The 18,985-nt window shown below is 46.0% G+C and overlaps 1 protein-coding gene across 7 annotated transcripts in view; it reads left to right on the top strand.

Annotated features, from left to right (window-relative positions):
• vti1a (vesicle transport through interaction with t-SNAREs 1A) overlaps positions 1–18,985 on the top strand; it is a 441,138-nt gene that overhangs the window by 60,623 nt on the left and 361,530 nt on the right. For all 7 annotated transcript variants that reach the window (XM_070874984.1, XM_070874982.1, XM_070874987.1 and 4 more), the window contains exon 3: positions 7,153–7,263. In XM_070874984.1, coding sequence (XP_070731085.1) covers positions 7,153–7,263 — 111 coding nt within the window. The remainder of the gene's footprint in view (positions 1–7,152; positions 7,264–18,985) is intronic.

Genomic DNA, 18,985 nt, shown 5'->3' with positions numbered 1-18,985 from the left:
TGTGCTTCCAGTCACACAGCCATTCATTAAAAAAAAATATATGTAGTCACTGCCAAAGCAAGCCAGTGCTGTCAAATACACAATCATTGCCCTTGGGAGGAATTTTTGTGTGGTTCCTCCAACTATTGGGTGCTGCCTGCAGGAAGCATAACCCACTCCTGCTGGTGGTATTTAGGCTGGGTGCTCCATTTTGGATACAGATATGGATGGGCTGACCTTTCCTCTCGAGCCTACAGATCAGCAGTGTGGTTTTATCATTGATGAAGTGCATGGACTTCACTGAACACTAGGAAAGATCTGAGAAAGAATGGCAAACTGGCAAAATCAAATTTGCATTTATTCCATATGCAAGGATTTCAGGCTTTAGATCTTTGTCCATTGTTGCTAAATTCACCCCACAGAACTAATGGACGGAATTGGTAGCAAGAGATAAGTGAGGTATACAGTATAGAAACATGGAAAATATCACAGCTGGAGAAAATCATAGCTCTATCTAGTCTTCCTTCCTGTAGTCATAGCAGTTGTTACTAATGCATTTCTTTTCAAGATAGGTGCCCAATTTGACCTTTATAAGCTTGCCCTTATAACCTCCTTTGGTAAAGTGTTCTTTAAAAACAGACGAACTTCTCAGTGAATTCATGCTTTCTTGCCCTTCCTGATCCTACCTTTTTAGCATTTTCTTGTATCCCGTTGCTCTACTGTCCTGTACCAAATCAAATATTCCTGACTGATCCTCTACATCACCAAGCCGTTTTTATTTGAATACCTCCATCATATCCTCCCTTGGTCTTCTCATCAAGAAGAGTCCCAGTTATATGTTTATCCTCATTCTTTATTCTCAGGTCCCTGTGTCATATTAGTAACTCTTGTCTGCACCTTTGCTAGCTCTACTATATCCTTGATGTAATGAGGGTTCCGAATGCATTGTCTGCAGCCTGACTAATGCTCCAGATAGTGCCAGGTGTAGATGGATTTTCAGGAGATATTTGTTGAGGCTTGTTAGGAAAATTCAGGTGTATGATAGAAGAGGTAATGTATTATGGAGCAATATTAATTGATGGACAGGAAAACAAAGAGTTAGGATATTGGAGAAAGGTTTGAAGTAGTGAACCCCAATAGTCATTGCTGGGTTCACTTTTGTTCTCTGTGTATATATAGATGATTTTGACTTTGGTGTAGGGAGCACCATCTTGAGGTGTTTGGAAAACTGTGTGGAGTGCTGTAAAAAAAAACTTTGAGGAAGTTATAGACAGATTAGTGGGATGGGAAGACGTGGAAGATGTCATTAAATGTGAATGAATGAATGTTGGCATTTAAAACAAGGAATGGTGATTATACATTCAGTGGAAGGATGCTGAAGGGTGTGGATTAAGAGAGGCAATAAGGGGTTCAAGCACTTAAATTACACCGTGCGAGTGTAGGTACATCAAGCCATTTTATTTTTTTTTTAAAAAGGCAAGCAACATTTTAGGTTTTATAAATTCAGGAATAGAGTACAGCAGTAATAAGTTCGTACAAAACATTCATTGGGGCACAGATATAATACTGTGTTCAGTTTTGGATGCCCCATTGTAGAAAGGACATTAAAGTAATCGGCAACATAGGTTTATCAAGATGATGTGAGGATTAGGAAAATCTAGTTATGAGGAGACACTTGAAATACTATAACTACTTCCACTGGATCAGAGAAAGCTAACAGGAGACTGAATGGAGGTTTTAAAATTATGCAGGGTTTCGATGATGACTAAGGGGTGAATTTTCACTTTTAGTGCCGGGGGGGACAAGGTTTTTTTTTTAAGAGGATCAGCCATTTCACACTGAGCTGGATTTTTATTTCCATTAACTTCAGCCAATCTGCTACCAGTTGTTTTCCATCTGGTGATAAAAGTGAAACTTCACTCCCATTTCTTCTGGTTGGGAAGTCAGTGAGAAGGGATCATAAATTTAAAATGATTTCATAGAGACTGAGGATAGACGTTAGTTAGAGATTCATGCAGCAGGTTGTTGGGGCAGTGGAATGCTTTGCCACAGTGAGCAGTTAAGGCAGAGACCATTGTATAATTGAAAGGAAAATGTGATAAATATTTGAAGCAGAGAAAGAAAGACCTTTCAGAAAAGATGTGATTGCACTAGAGAGGGGACAGAGGAGATTTACAAGGGATGTTGCCTGGACTGGAGAATTTTAGCTATGAGGAAAGATTGGATAGACTCGGTTTGCTTTCTTCGGAACAGAGGAGGCTGAGGGGAGACCTTATTGAGGTACCTTATTGAGGTGTATAAAATTATGAGGGGCCTAGATAGAGTGGATAGGAAGGACCTATTTTCCTTAGCAGAGGGGTCAACAACCAGAGGCATAGATTTCAAGTAATTGGTAGGAGGTTTAGAGGGGATTTGAGGGGAATTGTTTTCACCGAGAGGGTGGTGGGGGTATGGAACGCACTGTTTGAAAGGGTGGTAGAGGAAGAAACCCTCACCACATTTTAAAAATACTTGGATGTGCACTTGAAGTGCCGTAACCTACAAGGCTACGGACTAAGGGCTTAATTTTCCCCGGTCATTTGTGCCGTTTTTTGGTGCGTGCCGTTTTTTCTGGCGTATTTATCTTTTTCAAACTTTCCTCCTGTGATCTGCGGCGGCGTAACTGACTTAGTTACGATCTTTCCAGGCCAGTTCCCTTATGTCCGCGCCACTTTTTTCAATTGTTCACAGTTTGGCCCAACATTTTTTTCTTAGGTTGGCGTATCTGGCCACTCCCGAAAAACCTTCTGGTGAGTTAAGAAACCAGCACATATTCACAAATCTGCACTGAAAGACCCCATTGTTTTTAAATCGAAGATTTTGGGGGGAGTGAAGAACACTGTCAAAATCAATAATAAAGTTCAACTTTTTTTTAAACCTGTCAACGTAGAAATGTAATTTTATTGGATTTCAGAAGTTTTCTCTTTTTTTTTTTAACTCACTCACACGCCACCAGCGAACGTCTTGAAGAAGGCTTGGAGGGTTGTAGGTTTGGCCGGCAGAATCAACCTCGCACCCGGACATACCAGCTCGGGGTTCGGCTACACAACAAGCCATGGGGCGGGGGGGGGGAGAAGAGGAAGAGAGAGAGCGAGGTGCCGATCAGAAGGCTTGGAGCCTGGGGAGGGGGAGGGAGAGAGAGAAGTCACAGACAGTTAGTAAAGGCCGGGGGGGGGGGGGGGGTGGGGGCCGGAGAGGAGAGAAGAGAGAGAGAGAGAGAGAGAGAGAGAGATATGCTGATCGGAAGGTTTGGAGCCCAGGGAGGGAGAGAGAGAAGTCTTGAGACTCGAGGGAGTTCGTGGGGGGGAGCGGGGGATGGGGGGGAGGAGAGAGAGAGAGAGAGAGAGAGATCAAGACTTTTGAGTGTGGTCCATCCATACAGACCTGGAGAGATACAACTGCGAACCTGTGCCGCCTGCTTTCCTGCTGTTGTGAGCTTCTTTCAAAGGTTAAATTTAAGTCAGTGACAATTACTCCACATGGACATGTTTACTGTTTGGAGCTGTTCCGTAATGTTGTGTTGTGTTAATGGAACATGGTTCAGTTTTAATGTAAAATATATTTTATTCAAAAGTTTACAATAACTTAACTTTAATAAAATTATTCTTGTATCAAACTTTACTTTAAGATCACGTCTTCTAAATGTAAATTTACATAACTTACAAAAAACTTTTAATTTGAGAACAGTTATAACAGTAACAATAATAACAACAGCAGCAGCAGCAAAGAAAGGCTGCACCTATCTCTCATTTCCCTTATTCTAAGACTGCCCGCTGTGCTTGGTCTTGGACACACCACCATCCCTGCCCGTAGGCGGTGGCGCAGTGTTTCTGAGCTTGATACTAAGCTTATTCTTTCTAACATCTTGGGTACTGCACATCTCTTGAGGGTGGGGAGCATCAGTGTCAGGCAGCAAGTTGGAGGGCCTAGCTTTGGGCTCTTCAGAGGCTGGTGTGGGGATTGGAGTGGGAGTGGCAGTTGATTGTCAATGGATGCGGAGTCTGGGCGTGTTCCCATATTGCAGCAGCTAACTCCAATATGCCGTCCCTCATGCACCCTGACAGTGTCTCAACGACCTGCAACATCCCTCCCTCCAGGCCAGTGACGTGGTTTGCACTACCTCTGACATTCCCTTCCTCATGGCCACTATTCCCTCACTGATGGTCCCAGATATCGTTCCGATTTCTCGAGAGTGTTGTTACTTCTCCCGACAGTCCTGCTACCTCATCACTCACCCCACTGATGGTGTCCAGGAGTGATTGCGTAAGGTCAATGCTCTCCACACTCTGACATCATCTGAATCACATCTGTTAGATCCTGCACCTCAAGAGAGCGCGGTCGAGCTCTCCCACCCCTCCACCCCATGGGTGTGGCTCGCACCCCAACACTGGGACCCGCAACCTCGGAAGGTGGGGCCCTGAGTGTGCCTCGCTGCACCTCACCACTGGGACCCGTAACCTCGGAAGGTGTGAAACCATGGAATGTCCCACCAACACTCAAACCACTAGTCATGGAAGGGGCTGTCACCTCAATTAGCGGCACCTCCTCCAAAGTCAGTATAACAGTGGGAGCTTCATCTAGCTCCAGCCCCTCCCCTTCACCCCCATGGATGGATTGGAAGATGTCCTCCTCTTCAGGCTCGTCCGTGTCTGAATCATCTTCTGCATCGTCGGGGTTGGCCTCAAGTTCTGCAAAATATAACATAACAGTCAAATGGTTAGCAGCAGAGGAGGGGGCAGGATGGGTGGCATGAGTAGGCTCACACATTGCAGGCCAGGCAGTAGGTTGATTTGAAGGACCACGATGAATTTGCAGATTTGCCCCCTCCCTCGAGTGTGGGCCTAGCTTGTGCAGTACTGATTGTTTTTCTCCAGGCAGGACCCATCAAAGCAGTGACCCTCTCTTCCAAGGGTGTCAATGAGTGCAGATTTGCCGGGCCTACTCCTGTTGGAGCTAATTCCCTTTTTTTGTGTGCTACTTTCCTCTGCAAAGATGAAAATGCAACTTTTTAGAGAGGGTGTCTTTCTGCTGGGTGGGACATAGACAGCTGGTCACATTTACAATTGCATTGAATAAATGAAAATATTACTTACACTAACTACTTGACCAAGGTCCTGCCATTACTTTTTACACTGGCCTCCAGATCTCATGGTGGTCACCATTGCACAGTAATCTTCTGCAACTTGGTTCCAGCGTTTCTTAATTTCTTTTGGTGGAAATTTTATGTGACCTCTGCTGGTGTCCAGCTCCTGCCATCTGTTCTCAATCACAGTAACTAGTGCCTCCACTTCTTCCTGTAAGAAATTTTTGGTCCTTGCACTGCATTGCAACTTGTATTGCTGCAGCTGCGATTTTTACAATGCTCTCACACAGCACTTGTAATATACACAACTGGCTCTTTAAAAATGGCCGATTGCCAAATCCGAGCTGTACTGAGCATGTGCGTCCATTGGAACGACGTCAAAAACGTAACTTTTTTCCCGCGCATGCGCAAAAGGCGCGGCATTGTTTTTTGGCACAGACAGCAGGCTCCACCCCCTGAGGCAACTGGTCACACTGCCAAATTCGAATTATACATCGGGGAAACTTTGACAAAATATTTCTGGCCTAGAAAAACTGGCGTAACTGGCAATATGTCAGAAAACGGGCTTGGGGAAAATTGAGCCCCAAGAGCTGGAAAGTGGGATTAGATTAGAGAGCTCTTTGTCAGCTGGCGCGGACACAATGGGCCGAATTGGCCTCCTTCTGTGCTGTAAATTTATTTGATTCTATGATAGAGGCTGATGAGAGAGGGCATGCAGTGGGATCCGTTTTGGATTTAGCAAAGAGCCAGCGCAGACAGGATAAGCTGTAAACTTCTAATTCTCTTTTCTAAAACCTAACAACCCTTTCTTAATAGCAACCAGACATTGGGTTGATGTTCTGAAGGATTTACCTACCAAGTGGTCCTCAGATTTGTTTCCTGGTTTGTCTTGATTAGTATTTTCCCAAAATGCCTCTACTCATTTAATATCCAAGTACCTGACTTCACACTCAACTGCATTAAACTGCATCTGCCAATTGTCAGTCCAAGTCCCTCTGTTGCTAGTGCTCATCTTCCACAATATTAACCATCCTGTTATTTTGGAGTCATCTGCAAACTTTGAGGTGAAGCCACTGACATCCTCTTCCAAATTATTTAGAATACTGTCACTTATACAGAAGATGGTTTATATTGCCCAGTTACAATTTGATCCATCTCCGCACACACCTGCCAATATTATATGCCTGTTAATTTTCTGAACTAGTTTTCGATATGACATTTTGCCAAAAGATTTAGTAAAATCTAAGTTGCCCCTATTTACATCCTTGATTATTGTTTCTGTTGCATTGGTGTGGCATGACTTTCCTTTTACAAATTCATGGTGACTTTTGCCAATTAGTTTATCTCCCTAAAATGTTCCTTCAACTTGTCCTAGGAAAACATCAGTAGAGAGAGAACCAAATCTTTCTAAAGCTTTGTCCTTTTTTATTAGCTACAGAGCAAGATGGTAGGTAGGTAGTTCATTTGTGCAATGTAAGGAGAATCATATGTGTGCAACATTTCTTTCAAAATGTAGAGATTAAACAATTTAGGTGCAGTCAATATTAGTACAGTAATCTGATTTTGCCGAGCGATTAGTTCTTGGTATGTGTGAACATGTGATTTATAGAAGTGAAAAGCTCAAGTTATTTGACATAAATTATCATACTCTGAGACTTATTCATATCGATATGTGTAACATTTTTATATTAATGTGTACATAGCACTAATATTTTGAAGTTGTTCTTTGAGCAAAAAAGTTGAATTAACAAATAAGTTGAATGTAAATAATAGTTAGGATTCGGTGCTTAAAAAATTAGAGTTAGAAGATACTTTCAATTTTGAGTTAAAACTAGTTGACTGCACAGTAATTCTATTAAACAACAATTGTGGCCTTTTTTTCTTTTTGTACAGATGCACCATAAAGGTGAGCTGGTTATTATTAATAAACTGTTATTGTTGCACCTGAAAATAAAATTGCAACACCAAGAGTTTTTGTTTCTTAAAAATGGCCACATAACAACTTCATATTTTTCTTCTTTTAATTTTTCTTATTTTAATTTTGCCAACAGCTTGAACAAATGGACCTTGAGGTACGGGAGATACCACTCCAGAGCCGTGGTCTGTTCAGCACCCGAATGAAGAGCTACAAGCAGGAATTGGAAAAGCTTGATAAGGACTTTGTAAGTTCATTTGTACTATGTATGGAGAAATGACTACACAAATGTCATATGTTTTCTTTCAGTGGAATAGATGAAGCTTTTTGATATTCTGTATGATCTCATGGGCTGGACTTTCCACTTAGATCGCTAGGGCCCAAAAAATGGGTGATGTTTCAGCTCTCGGGATTGCTGGAAGATCGCCCATTTTTTGGATTGTTACTTTTGGCTTTTTTGGGGAGTGGGGTGATAGCCCAGTGATAGCTCAGCGATGTGAAATGGGCCTCAGCGATGTAGAAGGCAAGGCTTGCCTAGCAATGGCCTTTTTGTGCATGTGTTTTTTTTGCAAAGAAGTTTTCCCACGATTTGGGAGATCGGGTCATCCAGGCATGTGCAGAAGATAAGGGGAGAGAGAGAGAGAGAGAGAGAAAGGCATTGGAGAGTAGAGAGGGGGAAGAGAGAGAAAGGCATTGGAGAGTAGAGCGAGGGGGAAGAGAGAGAAAGGCATTGGAGAGTAGATAGATAGAGAGAGGGAGAGAGAGAGAGAAAAGTTAAAAGCAATTTGTTATTAATATTGTCAGGGCACGAGTCTGACAGTGGGCAGGAGGTGGAGGGGAGGAGGAGGGCAAAGCTTTCTCTGATGAGGTTAATCAGGCCTTAGTAAGTGAGGTCCATAGCCGGTGGGGCCACCTAACCCGGGGTGGGTGTGGGAAACCTCCACCCTGGGCCTGCCGCAAACTGTGGAGCGAGATCGGCGACGTGGTCTCGGCGGTGTCCAATGAGGCAAGGGGGTCAGACCAGTGCTGCAAGCGCTAGAACAGCCTGGTTGCTTCGGCAAGAGTAAGTATTAAATATTATGTGAATCATTACAGTGTAAAATATATGTAAATCTCCCGGATTGAAATTAAGCTGATTATTCTTGCATATAATCCCTGCTAAGATCTGGGCAGGGCTTGGAACCTGAGCCCTTAAGTCTTTAAGTCTAAATTTGGCATCGTCTCCTTTTGGATTACGTTGGTGGGTGGGACACGACTGAGCAATGAGGGGTCTGGTGACCTTTACACAGACTGTGTCAGTGTCTCCGGCTGCTGTCATTTACACAGTGAGCCAGCCTGGACTGGGGGAGAGCTGTCCTGGCTCACTGTCTGCCCTGGGACACTTTTGGACATTGGCTCCTGTCATTTCCGAACATTCCTCATTACCTCCCCACCCCCTCTGGGGGCCCTCATGGAGATTGTAGTCGAGATGTTTTGTGTCAAGCATTAGATCCTAAACACGATCTTATGAAATATTTTATCCGAACGTAGATGTTATAACCATGCATCAATTGTGGATACAAACCGTATGAGCATATAACGCTGGAACCTGTTGTCTTTCCATGACAGTACCTTAGTTCGTGCCATGCTCTTGTCACATTTGCAGAGGAAGATATCGAACAACTGAACAGAGCAGCGGCACACCAGAGGAGGCCCTGCTCAGTTACAGCTGCTCAAGGACCTCGAGGAGCATGCAGCGGCACTTGTGGGGACCCACAGTCGCTCGGCCACCACCCGTGGTGTTGTAGAACCCTCCCTTGCATCGTGTGAGTAGTGTGTAAAGCACTGTTAATTCAAAGTAATGTAACGTCATTTCATTATAATATCCAAATTATGTCATGTTATGCATGCAGCTCTGTGCTACTCTCAGGTTAACAACATAAGAATGTAAGAAATAGGAGCAGGAGCAGGCCATCTGGCCTCTCGAGCCTGCTGCGCCATTTGATAAGATCATTGCTGATCTGATGTAGGGTTTGGCTCCATTTTCCTGTCCGCTCCCTATAAACCTTCACTCCCTTATTATTCTGTCTATCTCCGACTCACATATAGTCACTGATCCAGCCTCCACAGCTCTCTGGGGCAGTGAATTCCACATAGATGTACGACCATATGATTAATATGTACCGTCTCGCGGTCACATTTATTGTAGTAGTGCTGCTCCTATGTATGCCAGCGCAGCGCAAGAATCATGTGTTCCCTTCTGTTCTAATAAGCTCAGTAAGTTCAATTGTGTTTTGCAGGTCACACAGCACCAGAGGCGCGTAGGGAGGCCGCACCTGCCTCTGCACCTGCACCATTGCAGGTGGTGAGGAGGAAGAGGAGGAGACCACCGAGCCAGAGGAGGAGGAAGTTCTGGAAACTGAGGAGGATGCTCCTTACAGCTCTGAAAATGTTGTACCTGCGGGCATTTCATCGTCGTCTCTAACAGAAGAAGTAGCGGGCCCAGGCGGCTTGCAGCAGGCGACTCCAAGGCATACAGTGTTTCCGCCGACCTCACGGAGGTTGAGTCAGCGAGGTCGGCACGTGCCACGACGGGCAGATTGCTACGAGGGCATGTACAGACTGTGCATGGAGAGCATCACGATAAGTCGCTAACTCCTCCAGGTGTTTGGTGGGTTGACGGAAAACATTGCCAGGATGTCCGCTCGCATACCGGAGGATATGCAGCTGATGATCAGGGAAATGCGTGAACAGACCGCCACCATCCATGCCTTGCGGCATGCGATACTGTCAGGAGACGGCATTGCACTCCAAGGTGCCGTCCCACCAACCGCCAGCACAGATGCGAGTCAGGACGAAGAACTTCCTTCTGGCTCGTAAGTCGTTTAGTCAGAAACATCTTCTCCTCCCCCACCACCCCCTGAGAGGATCCTGCCACCGTCACCCCCCCCCCCCTCCCCCCTCCACAGCAGGAAGTCTTGATCTCGCTTGCTGCTAGTTGTTTTGGTGCTGTTACTCAGGGATTAAACTGGGTGCTAAGACACGGGGTGGGGGTACAGGATCTGGAGGGAAGCGTGTCCACAGGTAGGGAGGGGGGTGTTTTATTGTTACTGTTCTATGTTATTATTGTTGCTGTTTTATAAATTTACTGTTGGGTAATTGTTGGGGGTGGGGGGGGGAGGGTGTTACAGTTGGAAAAAAAATAGTTACATTATTAAAACAGCGGAGGTGTGGTGGCCCGGGAGCAGCATGGAGACATGCCACTTCAGGGAGCAGCGCCAGTTGGTGCAGGAGGGCGACAACTTGGAGATAGGCAACTGGATTGGACATCACCAAATTCCAGGTCGCTAATTGGAGCATGGGCAGGTACAGCAGGTGAGGTGGCAAACAACAAAGGAGCGGCGAGGTCGAGGCGAAAGAGCGGCGAGAGATTATAGAGCAATGTGAAGGGGGGCCCAGGAGAGGTGCGAGTTGGGGATCCAGAAGAGTCGAGGGGCCCAGGGGTAGCACGGATCAGCCCACACTGCGACATGTGTGTGCACTAGGTCTGTGCAGCAGAGCTGGTCTGTAGTCGTCATGGTTAATCATTGTCACTGGAACAAGACCTAGCTCCATCAAGCCCGTGTGGTGGCTGGTGTGCAACGGCACCACACGTTAAAAAAAATCCACGCACAGGCATCTTCCACCCTTCAATATGTAGCTCGGGACCTGGAATGTCAGGTCCTTCATTGAAACACCTGCAAACTCATCCTTTTTTGGAGTAGAAGCAAGTCATCCTCGATACAAGGGACCGCCTAAGAAGATATCCTGCCAATGTATTTGCAGGATCTTGCAGAGGCAGTGTTGGTGGTACTTCTCCAGTGCTTTGAGGTGCCTGCTGTACATAGTCCATGTCTCTGAAGCATATAGGAGGGCGGTGATCACTACTGCTCTGTAGACCATGAGCTTGGTGCTGGGTTTGAGATCCTGGCCTTCAAACACACTCTTTCTCAGGCGACCGAAGGCTGCCCTTGTTGACAGTAGGCTCCCGAGGTATGGAAAGTGGTCCACGTTGTCCAAGGCTTCATCATGGATCTTGATAATCGGTAGGCAGTACTGTGTGGTGGGGGCAGGTTGGTTGAGAACCTTTGTCTTACGGATATTTAATGTAAGGTCTATACTCTCGTACATTTCGGTGAAGGTGTTGATGATGGTTTGGAGTTCGACCTCCGAGTGTGTGCAACTGTAAATGTCGTCTGCATATTGTAATTCAATGACTGAGGATGGGACGACCTTGGGACTGGACTGGAGGCGATGGAGGTTGAACAATTTCCCGTTTGCTATGTAGATTAGCTCCACTCCAGCGGAGAGCTTAATGAGGGCGAGATGGAGCGTTGCAGCAAAGAAGATCGAGAAGAGCGTTGGTGCGATGACACAGCCTTGCTTGACCCCGGTCTGTGGTGGATCCATTGATCAGTATCACAGCTTGCGTGTATTGGGTCTGTGGTGGATCCGTTGGTCAGGATCACGGCTTGCGTGTCATCGTGAAGCAGGCGGAGGATGGTGGCAAACTTTTGAGGGCAGCCAAATTTGAGGAGGAGACCCCACGATCCTTCACGGTTGACAGTGTCGAAGGCCTTTGTGAGATCAAATAAGGCCATGTATAGAGGTTAGTGCTGCTCCCTGCATTTTTCTTGAATTTGAAGCGCGTTGAAGATCATATCCATTGTGCCTCTTAGTGGGTGGAATCCACATTGCGACTCTGGGAGGAGCTCTTCAGCCACTGGGAGAAGGCAATTGAGGAGGATTCTTACGATAACTTTCCCTGTGACAGACAGCAGGGAAACTTCTCTGTCATTACCGCAATCGGACTTGTCACCTTTCTTGACAATGGTCACGATTACAGCATCTCTGAGATGCTCTCCTTCCAAATAAGAGAAATTAGTTCATGGATTGCACCAATAGTACTTCTCCGCCACACTTTAGTGCTTCGGCGGGTTGCATTGTTGTGATAATAGATGGCATATTTAATGTGATATGGGTTATATCCGAGTTTTTGTTTAGCTTCATTGCAGATGGCGTTGTTCTTTCCATAATCCTACTGTTATAAAGAGGCTGTAATTTTCTTGTACTTTACTAACAGTACAATTGCTTTGTTTGATGCTATTAGGATCACCTATGCTATGCTGGATATGACATTTCTTGGCAGAACAGACTTCAAATGTTCTCCTCTTCTTCCAAAATACAGAAATACAAAACACCAACCTCAAATAAATGTAATACTGGCACTTTGCTAACCAACATGATGGTTTTAGGGACAACTAAACATTATGAAATATCAAAAGTTTAATTGGTTATAGTAATTTATCCTAATGTACCTTAAACCTGTTTTTACATATAATCATCTTTAGCTGGAAATTGCTGACCCATTAGATAATGTTATGTCTTTGGATGGGAATCTTCAATGCAACTTGATCCTGCATTCACAACTTAACTTACTTTCTTTTTCTTTCATTTTGTCTGTGTAACCATAGTCAAGTTTGAAGCTGGAACTCTGGTGGATTGGAAGCAGCAGCATTGGTAGTCACTGTATCCAGGCTAGGTGGGAAAAGAGGCCAGAGATGCTGCCATGTGCTGAAGGGGTGGGGTCTGACGGTCTCTTAGTTGGTGACTTTCTGTGATGAGGTACAGCTTATTGGGCAGGATTGCTGACATGCTCAGCAACTGTGTGAACCTTTTTTAAGAGTTCTTTTGAGTGTGTTTGTTCAAGGTGGGTGGCTATCATAGAGAGTGGCTTTTGTTTTGGCTCCATTACAAGGAGATCCAGGAGCTAATATGCCGCAAGCATAAGGCATTCTTGGACTGGAAACAGCAACACAACTCGAGGACAATAAAGCAGCTCTACAGACGCCTGAAGGCTGAGGTCCAACAGAAAACCTGCGACCTGAAGAACAAATGGTGAGTGGAGAAAGCACAAGAAATCCAGCAGCTAGCCGACAACCACGAGGATTCTTTAGCGCAGTCAAGGCGACCTACAGCCCAAGCACCCAAGGTCCTACCGCACTGCTGGCCAAGAACGGAGAGGTGCTCATCAAGGACAGAGAGGCAGTCAATGCCCACTGGGAGGAGCACTTCGAGGATCTCCTTAACCTTCAACGTGAGTGTTCTCGACTCCATCCCACAGCATGCCACCTCCCACCATCTCAGACCAACCCCAGCCCGGCACGAGGTTGAAAAGGCCATCCGACAACTCAAGAACAACAAGGCATCAGGAGCAGATGGAATTCCCGCCAAAGCACTACTGGCGCGGATTCATGACCTCATCTCTCTTATCTGGAAGGAGGAGATCCTGTCAAGGGATCGGAGAGATGCTGTAATCGTGACCATCTTCAAGAAAGGTGATAAGTCCGACTGCGATAACTACAGAGGAATCTCCCTGCTATCAACCACATGGAAAGTCATCGCAAGAATCCTCCTCAATCGCCTTCTCCCTGTAGCTGAAGAGCACCTCCCAGAGTCGCAATGCGGATTCTGCCCACTAAGGGACACAATGGACATGATTGTCATCATGCTGCAGATACAAGAGAAATGCAGGGAGCAGCACCAACCCTTGTACATGGCCTTCATTGACCTCACAAAAGCCTTCGACGTTGTCAACCGTGAGGGATTATGGAGCATCCTCAGATTCGGCTGCCCTCAAAGGTTTGTTACCATCCTCCGCCTGCTCCACGATGACACGCAAGCCATTATCCTGACCAACAGACCCATTCCACGTTCGGACCGGGGTCAAGCAAGGCTGTGTCATTGCACTAACGCTCTTCTTGATCTTCCTTGCTGCAATGCTCCATCTCGCCATCAGCAAGCTCCACGATGGAGTGGGGCTAAATTACAGGGCAAACAGGAATCTGTTCAACCTCCGCTGCCTCCAGGCCAGATCCAACGTCGTCCCATCCTCCGTCATCGGATTACAGTACGCAGACGACGCTTGCGTCTGCGCACACTCTGAGGCCGAACTCCAAGCATCTCCAACACCTTCACAGAAGTGTACGAGAGCATGGGCCTTACACTAAACATCTGTAAGACAAAGGTCCTCTACCAACCTGCCCCCGCCACACAGCATTTCCCCCCGTTATCAAAATCCACAATGAGGCCTTGGACAATGTGGATCATTTTCCATTCCTCGGGAGCCTACTATCAACAAGGACAGATATCGACGAGGAGGTCCAACATCGCCTTCAATGCGCCAGTGCAGCCTTCGGTCGTCTGAGGAAAACAGTGTTTGAAGACCAGGACCTCAAACCTGGCACCAAGCTCATGGTCTACAGAGCAGTAGTGATACCCGCCCTCCTATATGGCTCAGAGACATGGACTATGTACAGCAGGCACCTCAGAACATGAGAGAAGTACCACCAATGTTGCTTCCGCAAGATTCTGCAAATCCATTGGTAGGAGAGACGCACCAAGGTCAGTGTTCTCGCTCGGGCCAGCATCGAAGCATTGACCACGCTCGATCAGCTCCGCTAGATGGGCCACATCATCCGCATGCCTGACACGAGACTCCCAAAACAAGCACTCTACTCAGAGCTCCGCCACGGCAAGCGAGCCCCAGGTGGGCAGAGGAAACGCTTAAAGGACACCCTCAAAGCCTCCTTGAAAAAGTGCAACATCCCAATCGATACCTGTGAATCCCTGACCCAAGACCGCCCAAAGTGGAGGAAAATCATCTGGGAAAGTGCTGAACACTTTGAGTCTCTTCGCCGAGAGCAAGCTGAAACCAAGCGTTGACAGCGGAAGGAGCGCGTAGCAACCCAGGCCCCCCACCCACCCGCTCCTTCAATCGCTGTCTGCCCCACCTGTGACAGAGACTGTAGGTCCCACATTGGACTCTTCAGTCAGCTGAGAATAATTTTTAGTGTGGAAGTAAGTCATCCTCAACTCACAGGGACTGCCTAAGAAGAAGATTACAAGGATATTTGTAACAATTTCCCCAGGGAAACCCGTGGTAAGGGCTCTGTGACAGAAGGTCGGAAGCAAAAGATTTCCCTGCCTGAAACTGCTGAAGGGCAGCTTGTAGAATCTTTATTGCTTCAGTTCAAGCTGATGTTTCACACCTCCTGTTAAAATCCCTCCAAGGCCTCACTCCTTCCTATCTAAACTCAGAAATGCGAGTGCTCCTAACCTGGGAGGGTGAGCCCTGTCTGTTCTCTGAAAGCAGTAGTGTTAGCACTGTGAACTCAGCAGTGCCTGATAATGACTGGATCAAATGACACAGTGCAGAGATCTTGATTATTCTCCAGTAGGCAGGATCAAAATACACGTTCCAGACAAACTGTTGGGTGTGTCTTGTACTCCAAGGGGACCAATCAGGAATCTAGTGTTGCAAATAGATGTACCAAGACTTTAAATATTTAGAGCCTATGAATTCAACCACTCCCTGATTTGACAAGTCATGCAGATAATTTACCCCTCTTCTACAAGATTCATTTAAATCTGGTGTAAATGGTGGGATATTTGGGGGTGGGCTTGTCGTCTCGTGTCCAATTCTTCTGGAATTTAGTGTGTATTTTAAAATGGGTGTAACTGTGGCATATCTGACTTGTATCCCAAATTTGTAATTTGCGTTAACAAAGTTGCATGTTGCTTACACCTCTACCTTATTTAATTATGTGTGTTAAATGGCTGTGAATTGATAACTAATAGGCAGAATAATGAAAAAGCAGATCTTGAAAATGTTGTCCACTGAAGCTTTTTTGGTGGAATTTCTCCACAGGAATACTTTACGTAAAATAGTGTAGTTTTCTAGATTTACAATTACTGTAGCAAATACCAACAAGGAGTGAAACATATATTCATTGAGTAGCTTGAGTTTTTAAAAGATTTTTTCAGCTATATACATTTGTTAGGGACTGCCTGTTAAATCATTAAAAAATAATTTTAGCCATTGAGACATGTTGCATTCTCTCACAATTTCTCAAATTGAGTTAGTTACTTTACTGTGATGTAATCTCATGGTTGGTAAATTCAGAGGGGAGAGGCTGAGTAGACATTGTGTCGACCAAAGTTTTTTTTTCATCCTAACATCCAATTATACCGGAATTTAGTATACATGGACTTCCAAAAGGCGTTTGATAAAGTGCCACATAATAGGCTTGCCAGCAAAATTAGAAGCCCATGGAATAAAAAGGACAGTGGCAGCACGGTTAAGAAATTGGCTAAGTGACAGGAAATGGTGATGAATGGTGGTTTTTCGGACTGGAGTAAGGTACACAATGGTGTTCTGCAGGGGTCGGTACTAGGACCACTGCTTTTCTTGATGTATGTAAATGACTTGGACTTGAGAGTACAGGTAACAATTTAAAAATTTGCAGATGAGACAAAACTTGGAAGTATAGTGAACAGTGAGGAGGAGAGTGATAGACTTCAAGAAGACATAGTCATCATCTTAGGCAATCCCTCGGAATCGAGGAAGACTTGCTTCCACATGCTAAGAGTTCTTAGGTGGCTGTAGAGTCCAATATGAGAGCCTGTTCTCTCTCAGGTCGGACAGACAGTGGTTGAAGGAAAAGGTGGGCGGGGAGCCTGGTTTGCCGCACGCTCCTTCCACTGCCTGCCCTTGATTTCTGCATGCTCTCGGCGACGAGACTCTAGGAGCTCAGCGCCCTACTCCACTTAGGGCGGTCTTTGGCCAGGGACTCCCAGGTGTCAGTGGGGATGTCGCACTTTATCAGGGAGGCTTTGAGGGTGCTCTTGTAACGTTTCCGCTGCCCACCTTTGGCTCGTTTGCCGTGGACGAGTTTCGAGTAGAGCGCTTGCTTTGGGAGTCTCGTGTCTGGCATGCAAACTATGTGGGCTGCCCAGCGGAGCTGAACAAGTGTGGTCAGTGCTTCAATGCTGAGGATGTTGGCCTGGACGAGGATGCTAATGTTGGTGCATCTGTCCTCCCAGGGGATTTGTAGGATCTTGCGAAAACATCGTTGGTGGTATTTTTCCAGCGACTTGAGGTGTCTACTGTACATGATCCATGTCTCTGAGCCATACAGGGGATGGGGATTACTATGGCCCTGTAGACCATGAGCTTGGTGACAGTTTTGAGGGCCTGGTCTTCAAATGCTCTTTTCCTCAGGCGACCGAAGGCTGCACTGGCACACTGGAGGCGTTGTTGGATCTCGTTGTCAATGCCTGCTCTTATTGATAGGAGGCTCCCGAGATAAGGGAAGTGGTCCACGTTGTCCAGGGCCACGCCATGAATCTTGATGACTGGGGGGCAGTGCTGTGCTGCGAGGACAGGCTGGTGGAGGACCTTTGTCTCACTGATGATTTGCTTAAGGCCCGTGCTTTCGTACGCCTCAGTAAATACGTCGACCATGTCCTGGAGTTCAGCCTCTGTGTGTGCACAGACGCAGGCGTCGTCCGCATTCTGTAGCTCGACAACAGAGGTTGGGGTGGTTTTGGACTGGAGACGGCGAAGGTTGAACACCTTCCCACTGGTTCTGTAGTTTAGTTCCACTCCAGCAGGGAACTTGTCAACTGTGAGGTGGAGCATGGCAGCGAGAAAGATTGAGAAGAGGGCTGGGGTGATGACGCAGCCCTGCTTGACCCCAGTCCGGATGTGGATTGAGTCGAAGACAGACAGGCCTGTGGAATGGGCGGACATGTGGTAGATGAAATTTAACGCAGAGAAGAGCGAAGTGATGCATGTTGGTAGGAAGAACGAGGAGAGGAAATGGGTACAATTCTAAAGAGGGTGCCTGAACAGAGAGATCTGGGGGCATTTGTGTTGTTAAATCATTGAAGGTGGCAGGACAGGTTTATAAAGTGGTTAGAAAAGCATATGGGTTCCTGGGCTTAATAAATAGAGGCATAGAGTACAAAAGCAAGGAAGTTATGATGAACCTTTATAAAACCCTGATTTGGCCTCAGTTAGAGTATTGTGTCCAATTCTGAGCACCGCAATTTAGGAAGGATGTGATGGTTTTAGGGAAGGTGCAGAAAAGACTACAAGAATGGTTCCAGGGATGAGGGACTTCAGTTATGTGGATAGACTGGAGAAGCTGGGGTTGTTCTTGGAGCAGAGAAGGTTGAGAGGAGATTTGATAGACGTGTTCAAAATCATGAGGGGCATTTGACAAGGTGCCACATAAAAGGTTACTGCACAAGATAAAAGTTCCCGGGGTTGGAGGTAATATATTAGCATGGATAGAGGATTGGCTAACTAACAGAGAATCGGGATAAATGGTTCAATCTCTGGTTGGCAACCAGTAACTAGTGGGGTGCCGCAGGGATCAGTGCTGGGACCCCAACTATTTACAATCTACATTAACAACTTGGAAGAAGGGACTGAGTGTAACGTAGCCAAGTTTGCTGACAATACAAAGATGGGAGGAAAAGCAATGTGTGAGGAGGACACAACAAATCTGCAAAAGGACATAGACAGGCTAAGTGAGTGGGCAAATATTTGGCAGATGGAGTATAATGTTGGAAAGTGTGAGGTTATGCACTTCGGCAGAAAAAAAAATCAAAGTGCAAGTTATTATTTAAATGGAGAAGGATTGCAAAGTGCTGCAGTACAGCGGGACTTGTGCATGAAACACAAAAGGATAGTATGCTGGTACATCAAGTGATCAGGAAGGCCAATGGTATCTTGGCCTTTATAGCAAAGGGGATGGAGAATAAAAGCAGGGAAGTCTTGCTACAGCTATACAAGGTATTGGTGAGGCCACACCTGGAATACTGTGTGCAGTTTTAGTTTCCATATTTACGAAAGGACATACTTGCTTTGGAGGCAGTTCAGAGAAGGTTTACTAGGTTGATTCCAGGGATGAGGGGATTGGCTTATGAGGAAAGGTTGAGTAGGTTGGGCCTCTACTCATTGGAATTCAGAAGAATGAGAGTTGATCTTATCAAAACGTGTTAGATTATGAGGGGGCTTGACAAGGTGGATGCAGAGAGGATGTTTTCACATGGGGGAGACTATAACTAGAGGGCATGATCTTAGAATAAGGGGCCGCCCA

Source organism: Pristiophorus japonicus, chromosome 3 (genome assembly GCF_044704955.1).
Source record: "Pristiophorus japonicus isolate sPriJap1 chromosome 3, sPriJap1.hap1, whole genome shotgun sequence".
Lineage (NCBI taxonomy): Eukaryota > Metazoa > Chordata > Chondrichthyes > Pristiophoridae > Pristiophorus > Pristiophorus japonicus.
This window is presented reverse-complemented; position numbering and strand designations above follow the sequence as displayed.